Below are 19,775 nucleotides of genomic sequence, written 5' to 3' on the forward strand. Positions count from 1 at the left end.
AAAACTTTATTATTTTCAGGACTTACTAAACGGCTATATGCTTTCCTACAGCGGCGGAAACGGGCTTCCACAGACAGAACAGTGCAATAAGGGCGCCGCTGAAATCCACTGTTGCTTGTGTGAGGATAATTAAGAGGTTAATAATAATGCACGACTGTTCAGAACTGCTGATCTGAGAACAATGACGCCTGACCGGATCTGTGCGCTGACAGCGGTGCGCACGTTATAGAGATCGGCGCGATTCCAGGCGATGGGAAAACGGCGGTCACGTGACTGTATCCGTCCGTCCAGGCAAAATGAGCCGGTGAGGATTTGGAGGTAGGAGCGCTGTACAACGAAATACAGATTAGAGTAGAACCTAAACGGTTCAGCAGGACATACAGGCTCGGAATCGTGTAATGTTGTCAGCTGAGGTAACTGACACGGTTTGTTTGGCCGGCGCTCCGTTCACTCACGCTGGGTGTTGCCCATTAGCTCCTGCGCTAACTGCTAACGGCTAGCTGGCTGGTTTCCGTAGCCGAGAAGCTAACTGTTGCCTCGCAGGACGGCTTGTGTCTCTGAAGGGGCGGTTTGGGTTTCGCCGATTAGATAAACACATTTTCGCCTCACTTTGTGCCGACATCGCTGCGTTGACATGAGTCTCTCTCCGGTCTTGTCGAGTGTAGGAAATGTCTAGCTTTATTCGGAGCCATAATGTTAGCTAGAGCTTCTGCTATTCTCTGCTTCTCGTAGCTCTAGCTAGATGTTCTAGAGCGGTGTATCTCGGCTCTGGTCCTGGAGACCCACTGCCCTGCACCTTTTAGTGCTTTCACTGCTGCCAACACTCCTGATCCAACTAATCAGCTCATTACCAGCCTATTATTGAGTTTAAGTGGCAGGAAAAAGCACTAAAATATGCAGGGCAGTGGGACACTGTTCTGAACTCTTCAAAAAGATGGTTCTTCAAGGGTTCTTTCGTGATGAAAATGTTGTAATTAGAACCGTAACACTCAAAGAACCCTTTGCATGATTAAAGGGTTATTTGCATGGTGAAATGGTTCTTCAGATTGACTGAGAATGTGGTGTAACGTTATATGGAACTGTATATAAATGGTTCTGTTTAGCACCAAAAAATGGTTCTGCTATTGGTATGATGTCAAGCTTGGAACAACTGAAGAACCCTTTTCAAAAATGTTATACATAGGACCATTGACAGCGCATTCTCCATCAATCTGAAGAACGATTGCACGTGCATAGGGTTCTTTGAGTGTTTGTGGTTCCATGTAGAACCATTTGCTTTACTAGAGAGTCCTTGAAGAACCATCTTTTTAAAGAGTGTATGTAGAACCATTTCATGCTTAAATTGCTCTTTGCATGGTGAAATGGTTCTTCAGATGGATGGAGAATGTATTGTATATGGTTCTACATAGAAATAGTTCTGTAAAGCACGAAAATGTGTTCTGCTGTTGTTATCATATCAAGCTTGTAACAATAGAAGAACCCTTTTTGTGCTCCATAGAACTATTTTCAAAAATATATAATTATATATAGAATCATAGACAGTACATTCTCCATCAGTCTGAAGAACAATTTCACCATGCACATAACAATTTAAGATGAAGTAGTTCTAAACAGAACCATTGTCTTTAGTAAGGAACCCTTGAAGAAGCATCTTTTTTAAGAGTGTAAATATTCTAGATATTCCTGTTTATGTGATTCTGTTTTTCTCTTTTCTGAAGGGATCTGGCCTGAACCCTGCTGCCCTCAGCTTGTGTGGAATGGCTGCAGTTTGGCAGCAAGTGCTGGCAGTGGACGCAAGGTGAGAGCTGATTAATACTTATCATGACGGACGTGACTGACAGACACACTACATGTCCAAAAGTATTCAGACACCTGTTTTAATTTGTCAGTTCAGTTACTGTAAGGTGCACAGGCGTTCAGTTACAGGATAACATCTTGTATAATCGCAATAGAAAAGCATTGACCAGTAGAATAGAAGGGGATGCTCTGGAGAAGCCACACATTAGCCTAAGGTCACCACGCCCAGTGCCAAGCATGGGCTAGAGGGGTATAAAGCCCCCAAGCACTGGGCTGTGGAGCAGTGGAACTGTGTTCTCTGGAATGATGGAGCTCCGTCCAGTACCTTTGGGATGAGTCTGTGATCCAGAACTGATCATCTAACATCAGTACCTGACCTCACCAATGCTTTTGTAGCTGTATGCAATCAAATCCTCACAGCAGTGTTCCAATATCTAGTGTAAAGCCTGAATCCCAGAAGAGTAGAGGCAGTTACTCCAGCAAAGGAGGGCCAACTCACTATTAATACCCTTCAATTCAGAAGAAGAGAGCAGGTGTCCACAAACTTTTGGACATAAAGTGTTAGTGTGTCTAATTTGTTATGTTTAGTGTAATTATCTTCATCATTCATTACTGGATGTCAGGACTTGCTCATTGATAGACAATGTTATAAGCGTTGTGATTGATATGTGATGAGGGATGCACTGCAGCAGGGCTCTATTTAATGGAATCACCTATTGCTGTAAGAAGGTTGCAGTCTGATAATTAATAGGGCTGCACAATATGGACAAATGGCAGTTTTGCTATGGTATTGCTACATATTGCGATTGCAGTGTATGAGTAACATAACTACCTTATGTTATGTTTTGTATCCCTAGTTTTTATGTTTGATTGTTTTGCAAACTGATGTGTATAATAGGGCTGTCATGATCACTCAAATAAAGTAAAGTAAATTAAGATAGATCATCGAATATAAGCTACCTTCTCAATAAATCTGCGCTGGTGTTTTGTCAGATATGATGATAATACGTATTTTAAATTCTGCTACAGAAACCGAGCCTGATAAATATTAATATACAATTAATGAAGCCTGTTTAAATGGACAGTATCATGGAACATGAATGTTCCTCGCTTCCTTTAAAAGCAAATGTTCATACGGTCCATATACGGAAACTAAGCTGCAAAAACAGCCTGTTTTGAAATCTTTGTTTTTGTGATGTCACAAAAACCAACTAGTGCTCTTATCAGATGCCTGTTTGGCAGTTTAGCCCCACCTATTCATGCTGAAGTTATAGTCTACATTCAGCAAACAAACAGTCAGAACGAGCTTTGCTGAGAAGATAATTAACTCTGATCAGCTCTCAGCTTCATTATTAGAGCAAGACGAAGGAGAAAAAGGTGAGATGAGCTGCTTTTCCACCGTTTACAGGCTTTAACTTCTGTTCGGCGCTGCTGCCATGGTAACGCTGAATGATGGCGCACGCGCAGTGGAAAAAAGCACATGAATTCCGATCTGAGGATGCGATTATTAAGGTCGCATGGCCACGAATCGGATATGTATCCAATCTAGGACCACATATAAAAGTGGCTCAGGTCGGATTCAAAAAGATCAGATTTGTGTCCACAAGACATCAGATCTGAGTCACATTAGGGGAAAAAATCGGATTTGTGCCTCTTCAACCTGGTAATGTCAACGTAGCCATAAGAAATGTTTTAGACTGCTGGTTTACAATACATGAGGCACAATACAAGGCAGCCAGTCAGAACAGAGGTCATTTACATATATCAATCTTAAAGGCACAGTAACAAAAACAGACTGTTTAATTCTAGGAGATGAAGAGAGGCTGGAAATGGTCATGCAGAAATCAATGTAGGATTTGAGTGCTTTAAAGTTTTGTTTATCTTTTTGAATATTTGAAAGACTATGCATGTTTTTAATGTTTAATTAATTTCATTAATGATTTCTTTATCACTTGGCCCTTTTCAAGCTGTGATTTTTCCGATAATTATCTAAAGAACCGACAGAGTACTCATATAATCAGTAGTGACAGCCCTATTGTGCATAGGTTAAATTTGAGTTCTGTTTAAGTTGTTAGTTTTCATCTCTCCATTCTCTCTCTCTCTTTCTCTCTGTGTGTTCTCTGTCTCCGTGTGTTCTTTGTCTCTGTCTCGTGCTCCCTCGCTTCAGGTACAATGCTTACCGCACGCCTACGTTCCCCCAGTTCCGCACGCAGTACATCCGCCGGCGCAGCCAGCTGCTCCGCGAGAACGCCAAGTGTGGCTTTGAGCCAGGGCTGCGCAGGCAGTACCTGCGTCTGCGCAGCCAGCTGCTCGCCCTGCGATACGGGCCTCTGTCAGAGCAGAGCAGCTTCAGAGCCAGCAGTGTGCGCAGCTCCCGCACCACACTGGACCGCATGGAGGTTAGCGCCAGGCTGCAGAGAGACAGATGGAGGAATAGACAGATGGAGAAACAGAAAGCATTCCTTTAAGACAGTGTTGATATAGCGTTTAATCAGAAGAAATACAATTGACTAAGGGTGTGATGATACAAATGTTGAAGATTAATACAGTCTAAATTACGAGCTCGAGATTAAATTCACTTTTTGATATGTAATATGAAATTTTTACTTTAAAACATAAGATTAAAACAATACAAAAACCAGAACCATCTCATATAAAACCTTACACAACACACTGTAACATGATCCGCCTTGTATAAAACCTCACACAAAATCCAAAAACCTAAACCTCTTCTTCTAATAATAATAACCACCTAATATAAAAATATTGTAAACATCAATATATACATTCAACAAGTACAAGTACAAATGCTCAAAATCTACTTTTGAGCCTGACGTTAGACATTAACAGTAATGAATATCGATAAGCACTACTGTTCAAATGTTTTGCATCACTTGACAAACTAATAATTGTCATATTATTCAAATTTAACTTCTACGATGTAGATTAAAATACTACAGCCTATTTTAAGATGTTTTTATTTCATATTTTGAGTTTTTTTGGGACGCCATGAAGTTATTAAATGAGAAATAATATTTTGTAAATATTTATTTAAAATGATTTCTTGACATGAGGTATTCGAGATGGTAATTTTATGTAATATTTTATTTATTTAGTTTCATTCTCAATGTTCTACAGGTCTCTCAGGCAGTTTAGTGTCCCCCACAGCTCTATGTGTCACTCTTGACCCATTAAACATTTCTTTTTTAATAATAGAATAATAGTAATAGCATCCTGATAGAATAATTGTTAGCATTTTTTAACATTTTTATTAAAAACAGTGATCTCAAATATTTGAATTATGATTTTAGACTTGTTAACACTAGTGTATATCATAATCTCCACTTTCCCATTGAAATATCAAAGAATTGATAAGATTGAAATGTCAATTTTATTAAAAATGCTAAATCTACTGACACTAAGCATTACTGTTTGGTGGTTTTCATAAAAATGCCAAATGAAAGACCCTGTAGGGAAGTTATATTTCAAAGTGAAATATTTAAAATTTAAAAATGTTTGATACTGTATTAAATCATTTACTTCCAATTAACTTGCACTCTATCCAAGAGAGCCAACCCAGCGAATCAGGAGCTTGGTGTTAAGGCAGTGAATTTGAAGCTTAGATGTTTGTTCAGCCCCCTCACAAACCCCCTGTGCATGCACACTGATTTGATATTGAGGCTTTTGTTCTGCGCTAAAGACTGCTTATCTCATCAGTGATTGCGCAGAGTTATTATTCTGAGCTTTGATGAATTGCATGTGAACTGCGTTGTGTGTGCTTTGCAGTTTGGTGGTTTCTGAAACTGCTGGTGTGATCAGTGTGCATGGCTTGTACTTGTTAAGGTAGACTTACAGCCCCAGATCAACTCTCCGAGTTCCTCTCTCCATCTCTCTTCTCTCCTTTCCCTCCACCCCTTCCCATCACCTCTCTTTTTCTTTGTTTTCTTCTGTCCTTTTTTCTGTCTCTCTTTTCTTTCCCTGTTTCTCAATTCTCTGTCTTTTGTATTCCTATATGTTTCTTCCCTTGTTTTCTCTCTTGTCCCCCTCTCTCCTTTTATCTCCTTTTCCATCCCTTCTGTCCTTCCTTCCTTCCTTTCCCTCTCTCTCTCTGTACCAGGACTTTGAGGAGGACCCCCGTGCTCAGGGTGCTCGAGGTCATCGGCGGTCAGTGAGTCGCGGTTCTTACCAGCTGCAGGCCCAGATGAACAGAGCGGTGTACGAGGAGAGGTACGCAGCTGATCACCAGCTTCTGAATGAGACATACACGTTTCATATCGTCGCTGTTCAAAAAAACACGTATCTCCACTTTTGTTGATTCTTATTCTTCAAAATCATTTGAAAACAGCAGTTTGCTTTGCATTGTGTGAAGGTTTAATGATGAATGGACCAATAGAAATGCTCCAAAATCATTTTTAAAAAAGAACTTCTTTCCATTAACTTACAATGAAAGTTAAAGTTTTGCCTTCTACTATAAAGTTACCATTTTGGAGATTTCTTTGGTCAGCGATGATGATCACTCTCTAATGTGAATATTCATTTTCATATTCTTTCTTAAGTGAAGAACCAGCAAACCCAAACGGAACGGAACCTGATTGTCCCTCTAAAATTCTCCCCTTTACACTATACTAGAATGTTCTTGGTCCATCCACGCTGATCTAGAATGTCCTTCCCTCTTGTACATTGCTCCACAGTGTTTTGGAATGTACTCCCCCTCATTCACTCTATTCTACAGTGTTCTCCCCATTTGCACGGTTCTAGAATGTTTTCTGTTCACTCACACTGCTGTAGAATGTTCTTCCTCTTTCCTTGTTTATTTCAGCAAAACAATGCCAAGCCACATCCTGCATGTGTTACAGCACCATTGCTCCATATTAAAAGAATCCTGGTGCTAAATTGACCTGCCTGCAGTCCAGATCTGTCACCCACTGATAACAATTGCCGCATTATGAAATGAAAGATATGACAAAAGAGACCCCGAATTGTTGAGCAGCTGAAATCCTGTATCAAACAAGAACAGGAAAACATTTCACTTTCTGCAGCAGTGTCTCCTCATCTCCCAAACGCCTACAGAGTGTTGTTAAAAGAAGAGGTGATGAAACACAGTGGTAAACACACCCCCGTCCCAACTTTTTGGAACGTGTTTTTATAACAATAAAATTTCTCAGTTTCAACATTTAATATGTTGTCTTTGTTTACATGATTTGCATATCATTGCATAATATTTTTATTTACATTCTGCACAGTGTCATGCACAACTTTTTTGGAATGGGATTGTAGTAATACTAATAAATACTCGTGAATTGAAGCATCAGTTGACACTAAATGGTAGCTTATTGAGAAAAAGGAGACGTTATTAAGTGATATTAAATATGCTGTAATTTTCTACTTATTGTTCGCTGTTTTACTCTCTTTAAAGCCTACAGACCTTACTGTGATTGCTTGCTCCTGGGACATACCAATGTTTGTCCAAAGAGCCAGTTTCATTAAAGAAATACCTTATATGAACCTTCTTTAACACTGTGCAGCTTTAAAATGTAGCTACTGTGATTTCTTTTTCTTTTTTCAGGCCCCCGGGCAGCCTGGTGCCCACTTCTGTGGCAGAGGCGAGTCGTGCTATGGCAGGTGACACCACTCTCAGTGAGAATTACGCCTTCGCTGGCATGCACCACATCTTCGACCAACACGTCGATTCAGCTGGTGAGAACACTAAATCAGAGGTGTTAATCTTCCTCAGGACCTTTCTGCGAATTGCTGCACCATTTTATTTTTTACGGCTCCATTAGTTTGTAATAAGTACTTTGAACCCAATTGACTGAATGTGTTCCATAATCTTAAAGACACTTTGATCTAAAGCCTAATGTTCAAAGGAAGAGTTTGACAGAAAATCAAATTTACACAATTTTGCACTTACCTGAGATGTACTCGATCAGCCAAAACATGGTTGGTGTCCAACTTTTGCCTCTTTAGTTTAGCACAAGAGCTACAAGGTTGACATCATTAAGAAACACTAGAAATCAATAGTCAATCTGCTCTGTAAGTACATCTCCAGAAACCTCTAAACTCGCTCAGCTGCATCCAAGTCTTTATTAATGTTGTGCAGATTTGTTAGGTTTAGGACACTGTATGACTTACTGTGAGCTATAAAAACGAACAAAGCATCACAGCATAGCTAAATGCAGCAGGCAGCTGCTGTAGACAGCAGGGCTTTTGTGCCAAATTTTGACTCCCCCACAGAACTCAACTCCCTTTTACGTTCATGTGCGTCATACAGATGCTGGGTTACATTTTTGATTTCTGTTATTATTTAGTCCTATATTCATACACCGATCTGGCATAACATTATGACCACCTCCTTGTTTCTACACTTATTTTCCATTTTATCAGTTCCACTTACTCTGTAGGTGCACTTTGTAGTTCTACAATTACAGACTGTAGTCCATCTGTTTCTCTGCACACTTTGTTAGCCCTCTTTTACCCTGTTCTTCAGTGGTCAGGACCCCCATGGACCCTCACAGAGCAGGTACTATTTGGGTGGTGGACCATTCTCAGCACTGCAGTAACACTGACGTGGTGGTGGTGTGTTAGTGTGTGTTGTGCTGGTCTGAGTGGATCAGACACAGCAGTGCTGCTGAAGTTTTTAAACACCTCAGTGTCGCTGCTGGACTGAGAATAGTCCAACAACCAAAAATATCCAGCCAACAGCGTCCTGTGGGCAGCGTCCTGTGACCACTGATGAAGGACTAGAGGATGACCAACACAAACTGTGCAGCAGCAGATGAGCTATCGTCTCTGACTTTACATCTACAAGGCGGACTGACAAGGTAGGAGTGTCTAATAGAGTGGACAGTGAGTGGACACGGTGTTTAAAAACTCCAGCAGTACTGCTGTGTCTGATCCACTCGTACCAGCACAAGACACACTGACACACCACCACCACATCAGTGTTACTGCAGTGATCCACCACCCAAATAGTACCTGCTCTGTGAGTGTCCATGGGGGTCCTGACCACCGAAGAACAGGGTAAAAGGGGGCTAACAAAGTATGCAGAGAAACAGATGGACTACAGTCTGTAACTGTAGAACTACAAAGTGCACCTATATAGTAAGTGTAGCTGATAAAATAGACAATGACTGTAGAAACAAGGAGGTGGTCAGAATGTTATGTCTGATAGGTGTATGTCTTCAGTGAGTTAAAGATTAACAGTTATTTTTAAATATAAACTACAGAAATTGTGTAATCTGTGCTGTCGGTAACTGTAGAACTGTGTGGCATGTATGCTTGCGAAGATGAGTCAGAATTCAGCACAACATCTGTTATCTGAAATAGTTGCCCTCAACAATCAGCTACAAGGTGAAGTTTTGTTCGTTGTTTAGTTTATAGTAAGTCATGCTGTGTCCTAAACCGTAATGAGGAGCTGGATGCGATTTGAACGAGTTGAGAGATGTTTTGGGGATGCGTTAACAGGAAAGATTTGGATGTCTATTCTTAGTAAGCAGTGCTAGGTACTTAAAAAAGATCTTTAAGTGTTCTTCCGTAAAGAAAATGGTTCTTTATAGAACCATGAACAATCAAAAAACCCTTTGCATGATTCACGGGTTCTTTGCACAGTGAAAACGTTCTTCAGATCGATAGTAAATGTGCCGTAGATGGTTTTATATAGAATCGTTTTGAAAAGGGTGCTGTACAGAACCCTTTTCGAAAAGGTTATATATAGAACCATACAGAAGACGTACCCATTAGTCTAAAGAACCATTTTGCAAAGAAGCCTTTAATCATGCAAAGGGTTCTTTGATTGTTAATGGTTCTATATAGCGCCATTTTCTTTACTAAAGAACTCTTGAAGAACTGTATTTTTTTAAGTGTGTAGTCTTGTAGCCTTATCCTGTCCTAAGTTAAAGAAGCAAAGTTTAGACGCCAGACAGGTACAGGCTGATCGACTACATGTGGAAATGTTTTGAAATTAGTAATTGTAATTGTTTTTTTTGCCCAAATCAATTCTTCAGAATTCTTCTATAGTTTAGTGCTGCATCTATGAGGCTATGAAGTCAATAATCACTTAAATCTTTACTGGAAATACATCCCCAAAACTTTACATGCAAAATTTCTGTTTTTAAGACAAATCAAAAAGTGTTGTTGGTACCTGTGTATAAATTTATTTCCAAAACAAACATTTCGAATGTAAAACGTTCGAATGTTAAATGATCTTCAAGAAGTAGTTTTCGGGAGCCAACAAAGTCTCCACATATGTGGATCTTCTTCAAGCCTGCTGGAACAGCATCCCAGGTGCCTCCTCATAAAGCTGCTTTAGAGGATGCTAAGAGTGTGCAAAGCTGCATCAAGCCAACAGGGGGCTACCTGAAGGAAATAAAATAAAGATAGATACATAAACTCATATGCAATATTCCACAATTTTAATAAATGAATTGCTACTCTGAAATATGAAAAAAAGAAAAGAAGGAATCCCCTTCCTTTTGTAGGTGTTTCCAAACTCTTTTAAGTTATGTGCGCTTAGCTTTACATCAGATGTCGATATTTTTGTCAACTCACTGTTATCCTCTGTGGCTGTTTTGTTTCCTCAGTTCCTCGGCTACAGTTTGCCAATGACGACAAGCATCTCCTTGCTTGCTGCTCGTTGGACGGCACCTTGTCAATCATGACTCTGTCCCCGTCCCCGCCGACTGTAAAGGTGACGCTGAAAGGACATGCAGGGCCTGTGACCGACTTTGCCTGGTCGCTTAGCAACGACATCATTGTGTCCACATCACAGGATGGCACATTACGTATCTGGAACACAGAGGATGGACGCTGCATCCGCGAAGTGGTCGACCCAGAGGCCAGCGAGCTGCTCTGCTGCACATTCCAGCCCATGAACAACAACCTCACTGTGGTGAGAGCTGCTAGGGAATAGGGGTGGTTATAATATTATTCCTTAAAATATGTGCTAATATTATGGCCAAAATTAAAAATGTATTACTATTAGGATTATTATTAGGATTGCATTCTAATATAACGATGAAAGATGCTTGGTGTAGTGTTTTTATTGTCTGTAGTTCTCCACGTTTTGTACCAAAATACCAATAATCATCGATAAATGTTAGAATTCATGGTACGTGGTGCCTTTGTTTTCTAAAGAAACGTAACCAAAACGAATACTTGTGAGTTCATTGTGCCCATTTTAGGAGCTAAGGGTCTAAGCTGAAATCCTATATCAAACAAGAATAGGAAAACATTTCACTTTCAAAACTACAGCAATGTCTCCACAGTTCCCAAACGCTTACAGGAAAAGAAAAGGTGATGAAACACAGTGGTAAACAGGCTCCCGTCCCAACTTTTTTGGAACGTGTTGTTGGCATCAAATTTAAAATGGGCATATATTTTTCAAAAAACAAAAAAATTCTCAGTTTCAACAACTGATATGTTGTCTTTGTAGTATTTTCCTTTCAAAAATGTGGTTTACATTATTTGCATATCAGTTCATTCTATTTTTATTTACATTACAAAATGAATACTTGTGAATTCATCGTGCCGATTTTAGGAGCTAAGGGTCTACGCAAATTGATTTTTGCCATAGAGAAATCCAGGTCATGACCCCAAAGGCTTTGTACGAGCTACTCTTTTTCCTGTTTGTTGAGCAGACGTTTCACACTGCAGTTCAAAACATCGAAGCTGCTATTTTTGATTTAAGTTGAATAAGGTTTTGCTGCAGAACATATACATCTATTCCCTTTCTTATTTACAGGTTGGCAACAGTAAACACCTGCTGCAGGTGGTGAACATCTCTACAGGGAAGAAAGTGAAGGGAGGCTCCAGTAAACTGACTGGCCGGGTGCTGTCTCTCTCGTTTGATGCTCCAGGGAGGATCCTGTGGGCAGGGGATGATAGAGGGAGCATCTTCTCCTTCCTCTTTGACATGGCTACAGGTAGTGAGATGCAGATCTTCTAGAGAACGAATCAGTAACTATGCAGTGCTGGAAAGTATCCAATTGAATGAGACTGAGTAGTTCTCAAATAACATGTACAGTAGTGCTGTATGTATGATTGTATGCAAAGGTTTGGAAAAGAGTTGAAAACAACCTCTGCAACAGTTTTTTTTTTTCTGCAAATGTTGATGTACAGTTGCCTTATATTTTATTAACTTAAAAAAATATGAAAAAAATAGTAATTGTATCATGCAAAAGTTATATTATTAGGCCTTAAGTAACTCATTACAACTGGTTAGGCAGGTCAAGAATTGACACTGAGAGGCTATAAAAAGACATCAAAGCGCTGCCAGCTTGCAATTTCCACTGTCCAATATGTCATTAAGAAATGGCAGGTAAGGGGAACTGTGGAAGTCAAGGCAAGATATTGGAAGACCATGAAAACTCTTAGATAGAACTGCTTGTATGCTGGCCAGAAAGGCAAAGCAAAACCCCTACATGGCGACAAAGGATTTGCAGGAAGGTTTAGCTGATGCAGAAGTGGTGCTGCTTCGTTCTACTGTGCAGCTTTGCTTGCGCAAACATGATCTGCATGGAAAAGTCATCAGAAGGAAACCTTAACTGTGACCACATCACAAAAGATTGCAAAACAACTTTTAGATAAGCCAGAGGCATTTTAGATACAAGTCTGGTGGATGGATTGAGTAGAAAATGGAACATTCTGTCCACAATCACCAAAGGTATGTTCAGAGAAAAATTAGCATATTATGCTTTGGGGTTGCATTGGTGGCACAGAAAATGGCACAGAAAAAATTGCATGGGTAGTTGGAAGTATGGATGCCACAAAATATCAACAGTTCTGGAAGCAAATGTGACACCGCAAGTCAAGAAACTGAAGCTGAAAAGAGACTGGCTTCTACAAAAGGACAGCGATCCAAAACAGACCTCAAAATCCACCATGGACTTCATCAGCAATTGTAAGCTGAACGTCCCTCAACGTCCACTGACTTGAACATCATTTAAAAAATCTGTAGGTAGATCTCAAACATGCTGTGCTTGCAAGACACCCTAAGAATATTGCAGAGCTAGGAGTGTTTTGCAAAGAAGAGTGGCAGAGAATTCCTAAAACAAGAACAGAAAGACCCCTAGCTGGTTACAAAAAGCTGCAAGCTCTGATATCTGTGGGAAAGCAGGTTTTACTAAATACATTGTAGATGTCCAAACTTCTATACATGCCACAATTACTATTTTTTTTATTAAGTTAAGCAAATAGAAAGAAACTGTGGATTTATATTTGCAGGGTTTTTTGTTATAAATAGTTGGCTGCAGTGGTTGTGTCTTCTTCTTTTTACTTGACCAGAGGTGTCTAAACTTTTGCATGCAGCATTATATGCTATAGAATTTTATCAGTACTGTCAAGTACTTTAGCAGTATGAAGGCAAGAGTTGTGCCTGTCCTGAGATTGAGTTCATTGCACAGGGAAGCTGACCAAAGCCAAGAGGCTGGTGGTGAGTGAGGGAAGCTCCATCTCCAGCATTTCTGCCCGTTCCTGGATCAGCCGAGAGGCTCGGGACCCTTCTCTGCTTATCAATGCCTGCATCAACAAACTGCTGCTCTACAGGTGAGAACTCGCACACGCTCACTGCATTCATGACAACCCAGAACATCCTACTTCCTACCTTGAAGTATTCACGCAACTGCTTGAAGCAAAAAATAAATGCTCATAATAAGCTAGCACTTGTTTGACCGCTGTAGGCATATAAAAGGCTCTTAAAAAGCTTTTACACTGGAATTGAGGAGTTGGTTAGTGCTTCATTTATTTTAAAAAGGGGATAGAGACAGACAGTTCTCCATTAATAGAGCTGAACTACACGAAAGTGTGCAGTTTTATCAAAAGTATTGCACAGAACAATTTAACCTTACGAATATCAAAGTGTTCTCTTGCATTATGGATATAGACAGGTCGCTTGTCATACACAGATAAAACCACAGAAGGCTCAGAGAACTTGGAACGCTTTGTTTCTGGTGTTTCATTGATACTTGTATCATTGTTTTAAAGCTCTTTAAGATTTTGAGACTTGAAACAGAAATGTTACTATTGCCAGTACATACTAAAATATGTTTTAAAGGGCCCATATCATGAAAAAACATCATTTTTTGAGCTTTTTTGGAATAAAAGAGTTGCAGTGTAAACATTGTTAAAGTTTTAATATGTACAGTTCACTCTTCAGTCCATGCAAGCCATAAATGGAAACAAAGCTGCAAAACAGAACAAAGCTTATTTATATATATTAGTCTAAAAGACACAGTAACAAAAACATTGTGTTTAATTCTAAGGGATAAATAAGAGGTTCGCAAAATAAACCCACGCAAAAGTGGACCTCAGGGGGAAAAAAAATCGAATTCAAGAAAAATGTAGGATATGAGGACTTTAAATCAGTGGTTCACAAGCCGGTCCTCAGGATCCCCCAGCCGGCTGGGGACTGGTTTGAGAACCACTGCTTTAAATACGTTTAAATGTGTGAAAATGCATATAAAACTGCATCTATTAAAAGCAAATGAGTGTGGCCATCTTAGTCTACATGATGCAAAGGTTTTACTGTGTCTTTTAAAGCAAAATGAGAATTTGTGGTGTGGTGATGGTTGATAAATGTTGTTGCACCTCTGCAGGGTTGTGGATAATGAAGGCACCCTGCAGCTGAAGAGGAGCTTCCCCATCCAGCATAGCTCCCAGCCTCTCCACAGCATCTTCTGTCCACTCATGTCCTTCAGGCAGGGAGCCTGTGTTGGTAAGACCAGCTGCCCAAAGCTTTGCATGAAAATACTCACGTTGTCAAGGGCTTTGTTTCAATATAGTGTTCAGATTCAGTTATTCTTTTATGAATAAAAAGGTGATGGTGATCTTAGCTCTGCAGTCTTGCTCTTCAATGTCATTGCTCTTGGTGCTGTTGCACGTTTGATAAAGTGGGCCCTATTTGTTGTTCAGTGAGTGTTCTGGTAAAAATCTACAGTAACAATATCTTTCCACTTTGCTTTTGCATTACATTTTCAGTAAAACTTTGCAACTGTTAAGATCCGAAAATATACATGAACCAGAAAAGCTCTGTTAACTGTATCACTTGCTTGTTAATATGTCTTTAAGACTGGTATATGTCAACGAGCTCTGTTCTGATTGGCTACCCTTAATTGTGCCTCATTCAAGAAGTAGTCCTTATAACTTCAACATGAATTTGTGAATCCAGACTGTGGTCGGCTGAATAGGCAGATATATGTAAATGCTTTTGTTTTTGTGACATCACAACAGCAAAGAATTCAAAAGTGTTATCATATGTGGATAGTTTTCATATGTGGACTTTAAAGTGGGGAGTAAATAGAAAGTTTTGAATCTTAAAAGGGCACATACTGAAAAACTATCAATGATATATAAATAAAAGCATATGATGTAGTTTTATTAAAAATTGCTGAAGTTTCAAAAGTCCATATTTGGGAACTAAGCTGCAAATTTTTTAGCAGTTTCCATATATTCCAATTTTGAATTAGTTTTTGTGATGCCATGAAAAAATAGTTTACATATATGCGCCTTTTCAGCTACTGCATTGTAGCCCATTCACACTGATGTTGTGAGGAGTGCTCGTCTTCAAGACACAGTAACAAAAAATATATAAATATAATTAGAGATATAATGAGATACCAAATTAATTTGGTATATACAATCTCACAAACATCAAAAATGAACATCGGGGGAGAAATAAAATGCAAAAAAATGTAGTATATGTGACCTTTAACAGTGTACGGACGCTACGTCAAACTTTTTTATTCAAAAAAGTGAGATATGCAGTTTACCGTCATATCTACAGTTTACAGTGCTTTACAGTCAATACTCTTCCCTGTTTCAGTGACCGGCAGTGAAGATGCTTGTGTCTATTTCTTCGACGTGGAGCGCAACACTAAGGCCATTGTAAACAAGCTGCAGGGTCATAGCGGCCCTGTGCTGGACGTCAGCTTCAACTGTGACGAGAGCCTGCTGGCCTCATCTGATGCAACGGGCATGGTCATCATCTGGAGACGTGAGCAGAAGTAACCACAGCGACACCACGCTTCCACGGCCCCAGCAACAGCAGCTTCAGTGCTCGTCACTTCCAATCGTGTGTAATTGAGAATTTACGACCCTGCTGTAAAGAACGCTGACAGAGGGTCCAGGCAGATCCACTGTGTCTGGTCTTGTGACGCTGTTCAAAATGAGATGGAGCTACTTGTTTGTCTGATGTCAGAAAGTTTCACATATCCTGTCATCCTTGTGCGACGTTGTTAGTTAGAGTGTTGCGCTTGCTTGAGACTATGTGAGAAAATACATCAGTGCTTTACAGTCAAAATGTGTACATTAAGTTAATGGCTGAACAAAAGAGAGGGTTATTTAATAATGGTATGTTGTGGATAATGTGATGTGTATGTGTGTGCGTATGTATTTGCAAGGAAGTCTTTGCTGGAGTGAGTTAGTGTCATTGAATGTTTTAATACGGATGAGGTCAACTGGCTTACATGACAACACTACTGTATTTATGCCTTGTTAAAAAGTAATAAATTACATCACATTCATTGAATTTGTTCTCTGCCTGTTATGTCTATGAGTCTGGGTTAAGCCTAGGTATAGATCTAAGGGTGGGGGGTTTATATGACTCATTACATATAGTCATATGCCAAAGGAAAACAGGAACAGCCTAGCAACACCTTAGCAACCCCCTGGGATATCATTGCAACAGCCTAGCAACACATTAGCAACCACCTGGGATACCACTGGAACAGCCTAGCAACACCTTAGCCATAATAGAAAAACCATAGCAACAGCCTAGCAGCACCTAAGTAACCAGTTTGGATATCAGAGAAAGTGCTTAGCAACACTGCAGCAACCATGTGGGATACTATAGCTATGGCCAAGCAACACCTTAGCAACTATCTGGGATACCACAGCAACACCTTAGAAACTATCTGGGATAACACAGCAACACCTTAGCAACCACAAGAAAGCCTTTGCAACAGCCTAGCAGCACCGTAGCAACCACTGTGGACATCATTGAAACTGCATAACAACACCGTAGCAACGATGGGAGACACTGTGCAATGGCCTAGCAACCCCTTCCAGCTGGGATACCACAGCAACAGCCTAGCAACACCAAAGCAACCACAGGAAAACCATTGTAACAGCCTAGCAACACCTTAGCAAGCACTTTGGATGTAATAGAAACTACTTAGCAACACCATAGCAACCACATGGGGTACCATAGTAATGGCCTAGCAACACCTTAGAACCTGCCTGGGATAACATTGCAACATCCTTGCCACACATTAGCCACTCCCTGGGATACCACTGCAATAGTCTAGCAACACCCAGGATACCGTAGCAATGGCCTAGCAACACAGTTTAATCAAGAAAACACGTTATTGTTCAGGGGTATTCAAACTTTTGTGTATGACTGTGTAAATATTGTGATGTATGAAGAATTAGTCCACAGAATATTGTCCCAAAAGTCTTGGGGGTCATCTAGATGCTTTTTTGGCAAATGCAATACAATCCTTTTTGTTCTTTTTGGTCAGCAGTGCTCTGTGCCTTGCAGCGCTCCTATGGATGCCATTTTTGCCCAGTGTCTTTCTTATTGTGGAATCAAGGACATTGCCCATAACTGAGGCAAGTGAGGCCAACAGTTTTTAGATTTTCATCTGGGTTCTTTTGTGACCTGCTGCATGAATTGTTGATGTGCTCTTGGTGAAATTTTGGTAGGCCAGCCACTCCCGGGAAGGTTCACCACTGTTCCAGGTTTGCTCCATTTGTGGATAATGGCTCTCACTGTGGTTCGCTGGTGTCCCAGAGCCTTAGCAATGGCTTTGTAACCCTTTCCAGACTGGTAGATTTCAGTGACTTTGATTCGCATCTGTATTTGAATCTCTTTAGAATGTGGCATCATGTGCTGCTAGTTGAGACCTTCTTGACAGCTTCACGTTGCCAGACAGGTTCTATTTAAGTGATGTTTAGATTCAGCAGGTCTGGCAGTAATCGCGCCTGAGGGTGGCTATTGAAATTGAACCCAGTAGTCAATTGAATTTAGTTAACTGGTTGATTTAGTAGATGAGGGGGAAATTACTTCTCTCACATAGGGCCAGGTAGGGCTGATTTTTCCTTAAATGAAAAAACTGCATTTTTTGTTTACTTGGTTTATCTTTGTGCAATATTAAATAGTAGTTTGAGGATCTGAAACATTCAAGTGTGAAATTGGGAAAATACATTGTGTTCTGTATTTATGTATACATATATACTTACTATACTTACTATATAGGTGTAGTTCTACAATTACAGACTAGTCCATCTGTTTCTCTGCATACTTTGTTAGCCCCCTTTTACTCAGGACCCCCATGGACCCTCACAGAGCAGGTACTATTTGGGTGGTGGATCATTCTCAGCACTGCAGTAGCACTGACATGGTGGTGATGTGTAAGTGTGTTACGCTGGTACAAGTGGATCAGACACAGCAGTGCTGCTGGAGTTTTAAACACTGCGTCCACTCACTGTCCATTCTATTAGACACTCCTACCCTGTTGGTCCACCTTGTAGATGTAAAGTCAGAGACGATAGCTCATCTGCTGCTGCACAGTTTGTGTTGGTCATCCTCTAGCCCTTCATCAGTGGTCACAGGACGCTGCCCACAGGACACTGTTGGCTGGATATTTTTGGTTGTTGGACTATTCTCAGTCCAGCAGTGACACTGAGGTGTTTAAAAACTCCAGCAGCACTGCTGTGTCTGATCCACTCAGACCAGCACAACACACACTAACACACCACCACCACGTCAGTGTTACTACAGTGCTGAGAATGATCCACCAGTCAAGTTTCAATTAACACCTTCTTCATTTTACAGATACCTTCAAATTCTGAATTTTCTGCGTAATCAGTGCTCTTATTTTCCTTCCCTGCCACCAAAAACTCTCCTAGAAGATATTCTGGAATTACCCATGATAAATAAAGGTTTAATTTCAAGAATTTATAATAAAATTGCTCCACCACGTAATACTCGTTTAGAGAAAATTCATACAGCTTGGAACGAAGAGTTGGGTCTGACTATACCTGAAGAAACTTGGAAATCAGCTGTGAACATAATTAACAGATCTTCGTCATGTGTACGGATTGACCTTATTCAGTTCAAGGTCCTTCACAGGGTTCATTACTGCAAAGTGAAACTGGCAAAAATTCAACATGGGATAGATGAGCTATGTGATCGTTGTCATTTAGATAAAACTGACCTAACGCATATGTTTTGGACTTGTTTTATCAAGTTTTTGGTTGGCAATTACTAACTGTTTATCAGAAGTATTCAATTTAGAGATTGTGCCAAGTTTTGAATTATGTCTATTTGGGTTGATTAACACAGATTCAAAAATTCCAAATAGGATTAAGGAGGCCTTGGCCTTTGCATCCCTTCTGGCAAGAAGGAGGATGTTGATTAATTGGAAATCTCCATATCCACCGAAGACCTCACAGTGGCTCTGCGATCTTATGCTTTTCCTCAAACTAGAAAAGATGAAGTTTTCATCTAGAAAGGCTTCTGTAAAATTCCATAGAGCTTGGGATCCCATGATTGCATATTTTGAGAAGCTGAAAAGTCTCCCAAGTAATTAACATCCCTCCCCCTCTTCTTCTAGGTAGAGGTTACTCTTTAGCTTAAATAATTACTTTCCCAATATCTATATGTACAGTGATATGACCCTGTATGCATTTTGTATGTATCTGTTTTTTTTTACTAATTAATAGTCAAATTATGTACAAGGTACAAGTATTTCCTGACCTACTCATTACTATGAGAATATATATTTATGTAAGGTTTTTTTCTTCTTTTTTTTTCTCCTCCAGTATTGTTTTAGTTCTGGTTATGATGTAAAATGCGGAACACATAAGTGTCTGTAATCCTGTATCTGCATAGACCCACAAATAAAAAATAATGTAAAAAAAAAAAAGAAAGAATGATCCACCACCTAAATAGTACCTGCTCTGTGAGGGTCCATGGGGGTCCT

The 19,775-nt window shown here is 40.0% G+C and overlaps 1 protein-coding gene across 2 annotated transcripts; it reads left to right on the forward strand.

Moving 5' to 3' along the window:
• Positions 1-219: 219 nt before the first annotated feature.
• wdr13 (WD repeat domain 13) lies at positions 220-16,318 on the forward strand. 2 transcript variants are annotated; one of them, XM_036579508.1, is made up of 10 exons: positions 220-318; positions 1,719-1,798; positions 3,965-4,196; positions 5,915-6,024; positions 7,364-7,494; positions 10,377-10,684; positions 11,537-11,717; positions 13,197-13,338; positions 14,388-14,506; positions 15,614-16,318. In XM_036579508.1, the coding sequence occupies exons 2-10, from the start codon at positions 1,758-1,760 to the stop codon at positions 15,796-15,798; spliced, it is 1,449 nt and encodes a 482-aa protein (XP_036435401.1). In that variant the 5' UTR covers positions 220-318; positions 1,719-1,757; the 3' UTR covers positions 15,799-16,318. The 2 variants fall into 2 exon arrangements, with proteins under 2 accessions (XP_036435401.1, XP_036435400.1); XM_036579507.1 differs by lacking the exon at positions 220-318 and adding an exon at positions 459-661.
• The last annotated feature ends 3,457 nt before the right edge of the window (positions 16,319-19,775 follow it).

Source organism: Colossoma macropomum, unplaced genomic scaffold, assembly GCF_904425465.1.
Source record: "Colossoma macropomum unplaced genomic scaffold, Colossoma_macropomum, whole genome shotgun sequence".
Lineage (NCBI taxonomy): Eukaryota > Metazoa > Chordata > Actinopteri > Characiformes > Serrasalmidae > Colossoma > Colossoma macropomum.

Excerpts from the sequence above, each read along its gene's own strand:
- wdr13 (XM_036579507.1), top strand. The coding sequence starts at position 635 with ATGAGTCTCTCTCCGGTCTTGTCGAGT. Across the intron at positions 662-1,718 it reads TCTCTCCGGTCTTGTCGAGT|GGATCTGGCCTGAACCCTGC; the intron begins GTAGGAAATGTC and ends TCTTTTCTGAAG. Across the intron at positions 10,685-11,536 it reads TGAACAACAACCTCACTGTG|GTTGGCAACAGTAAACACCT; the intron begins GTGAGAGCTGCT and ends TCTTATTTACAG.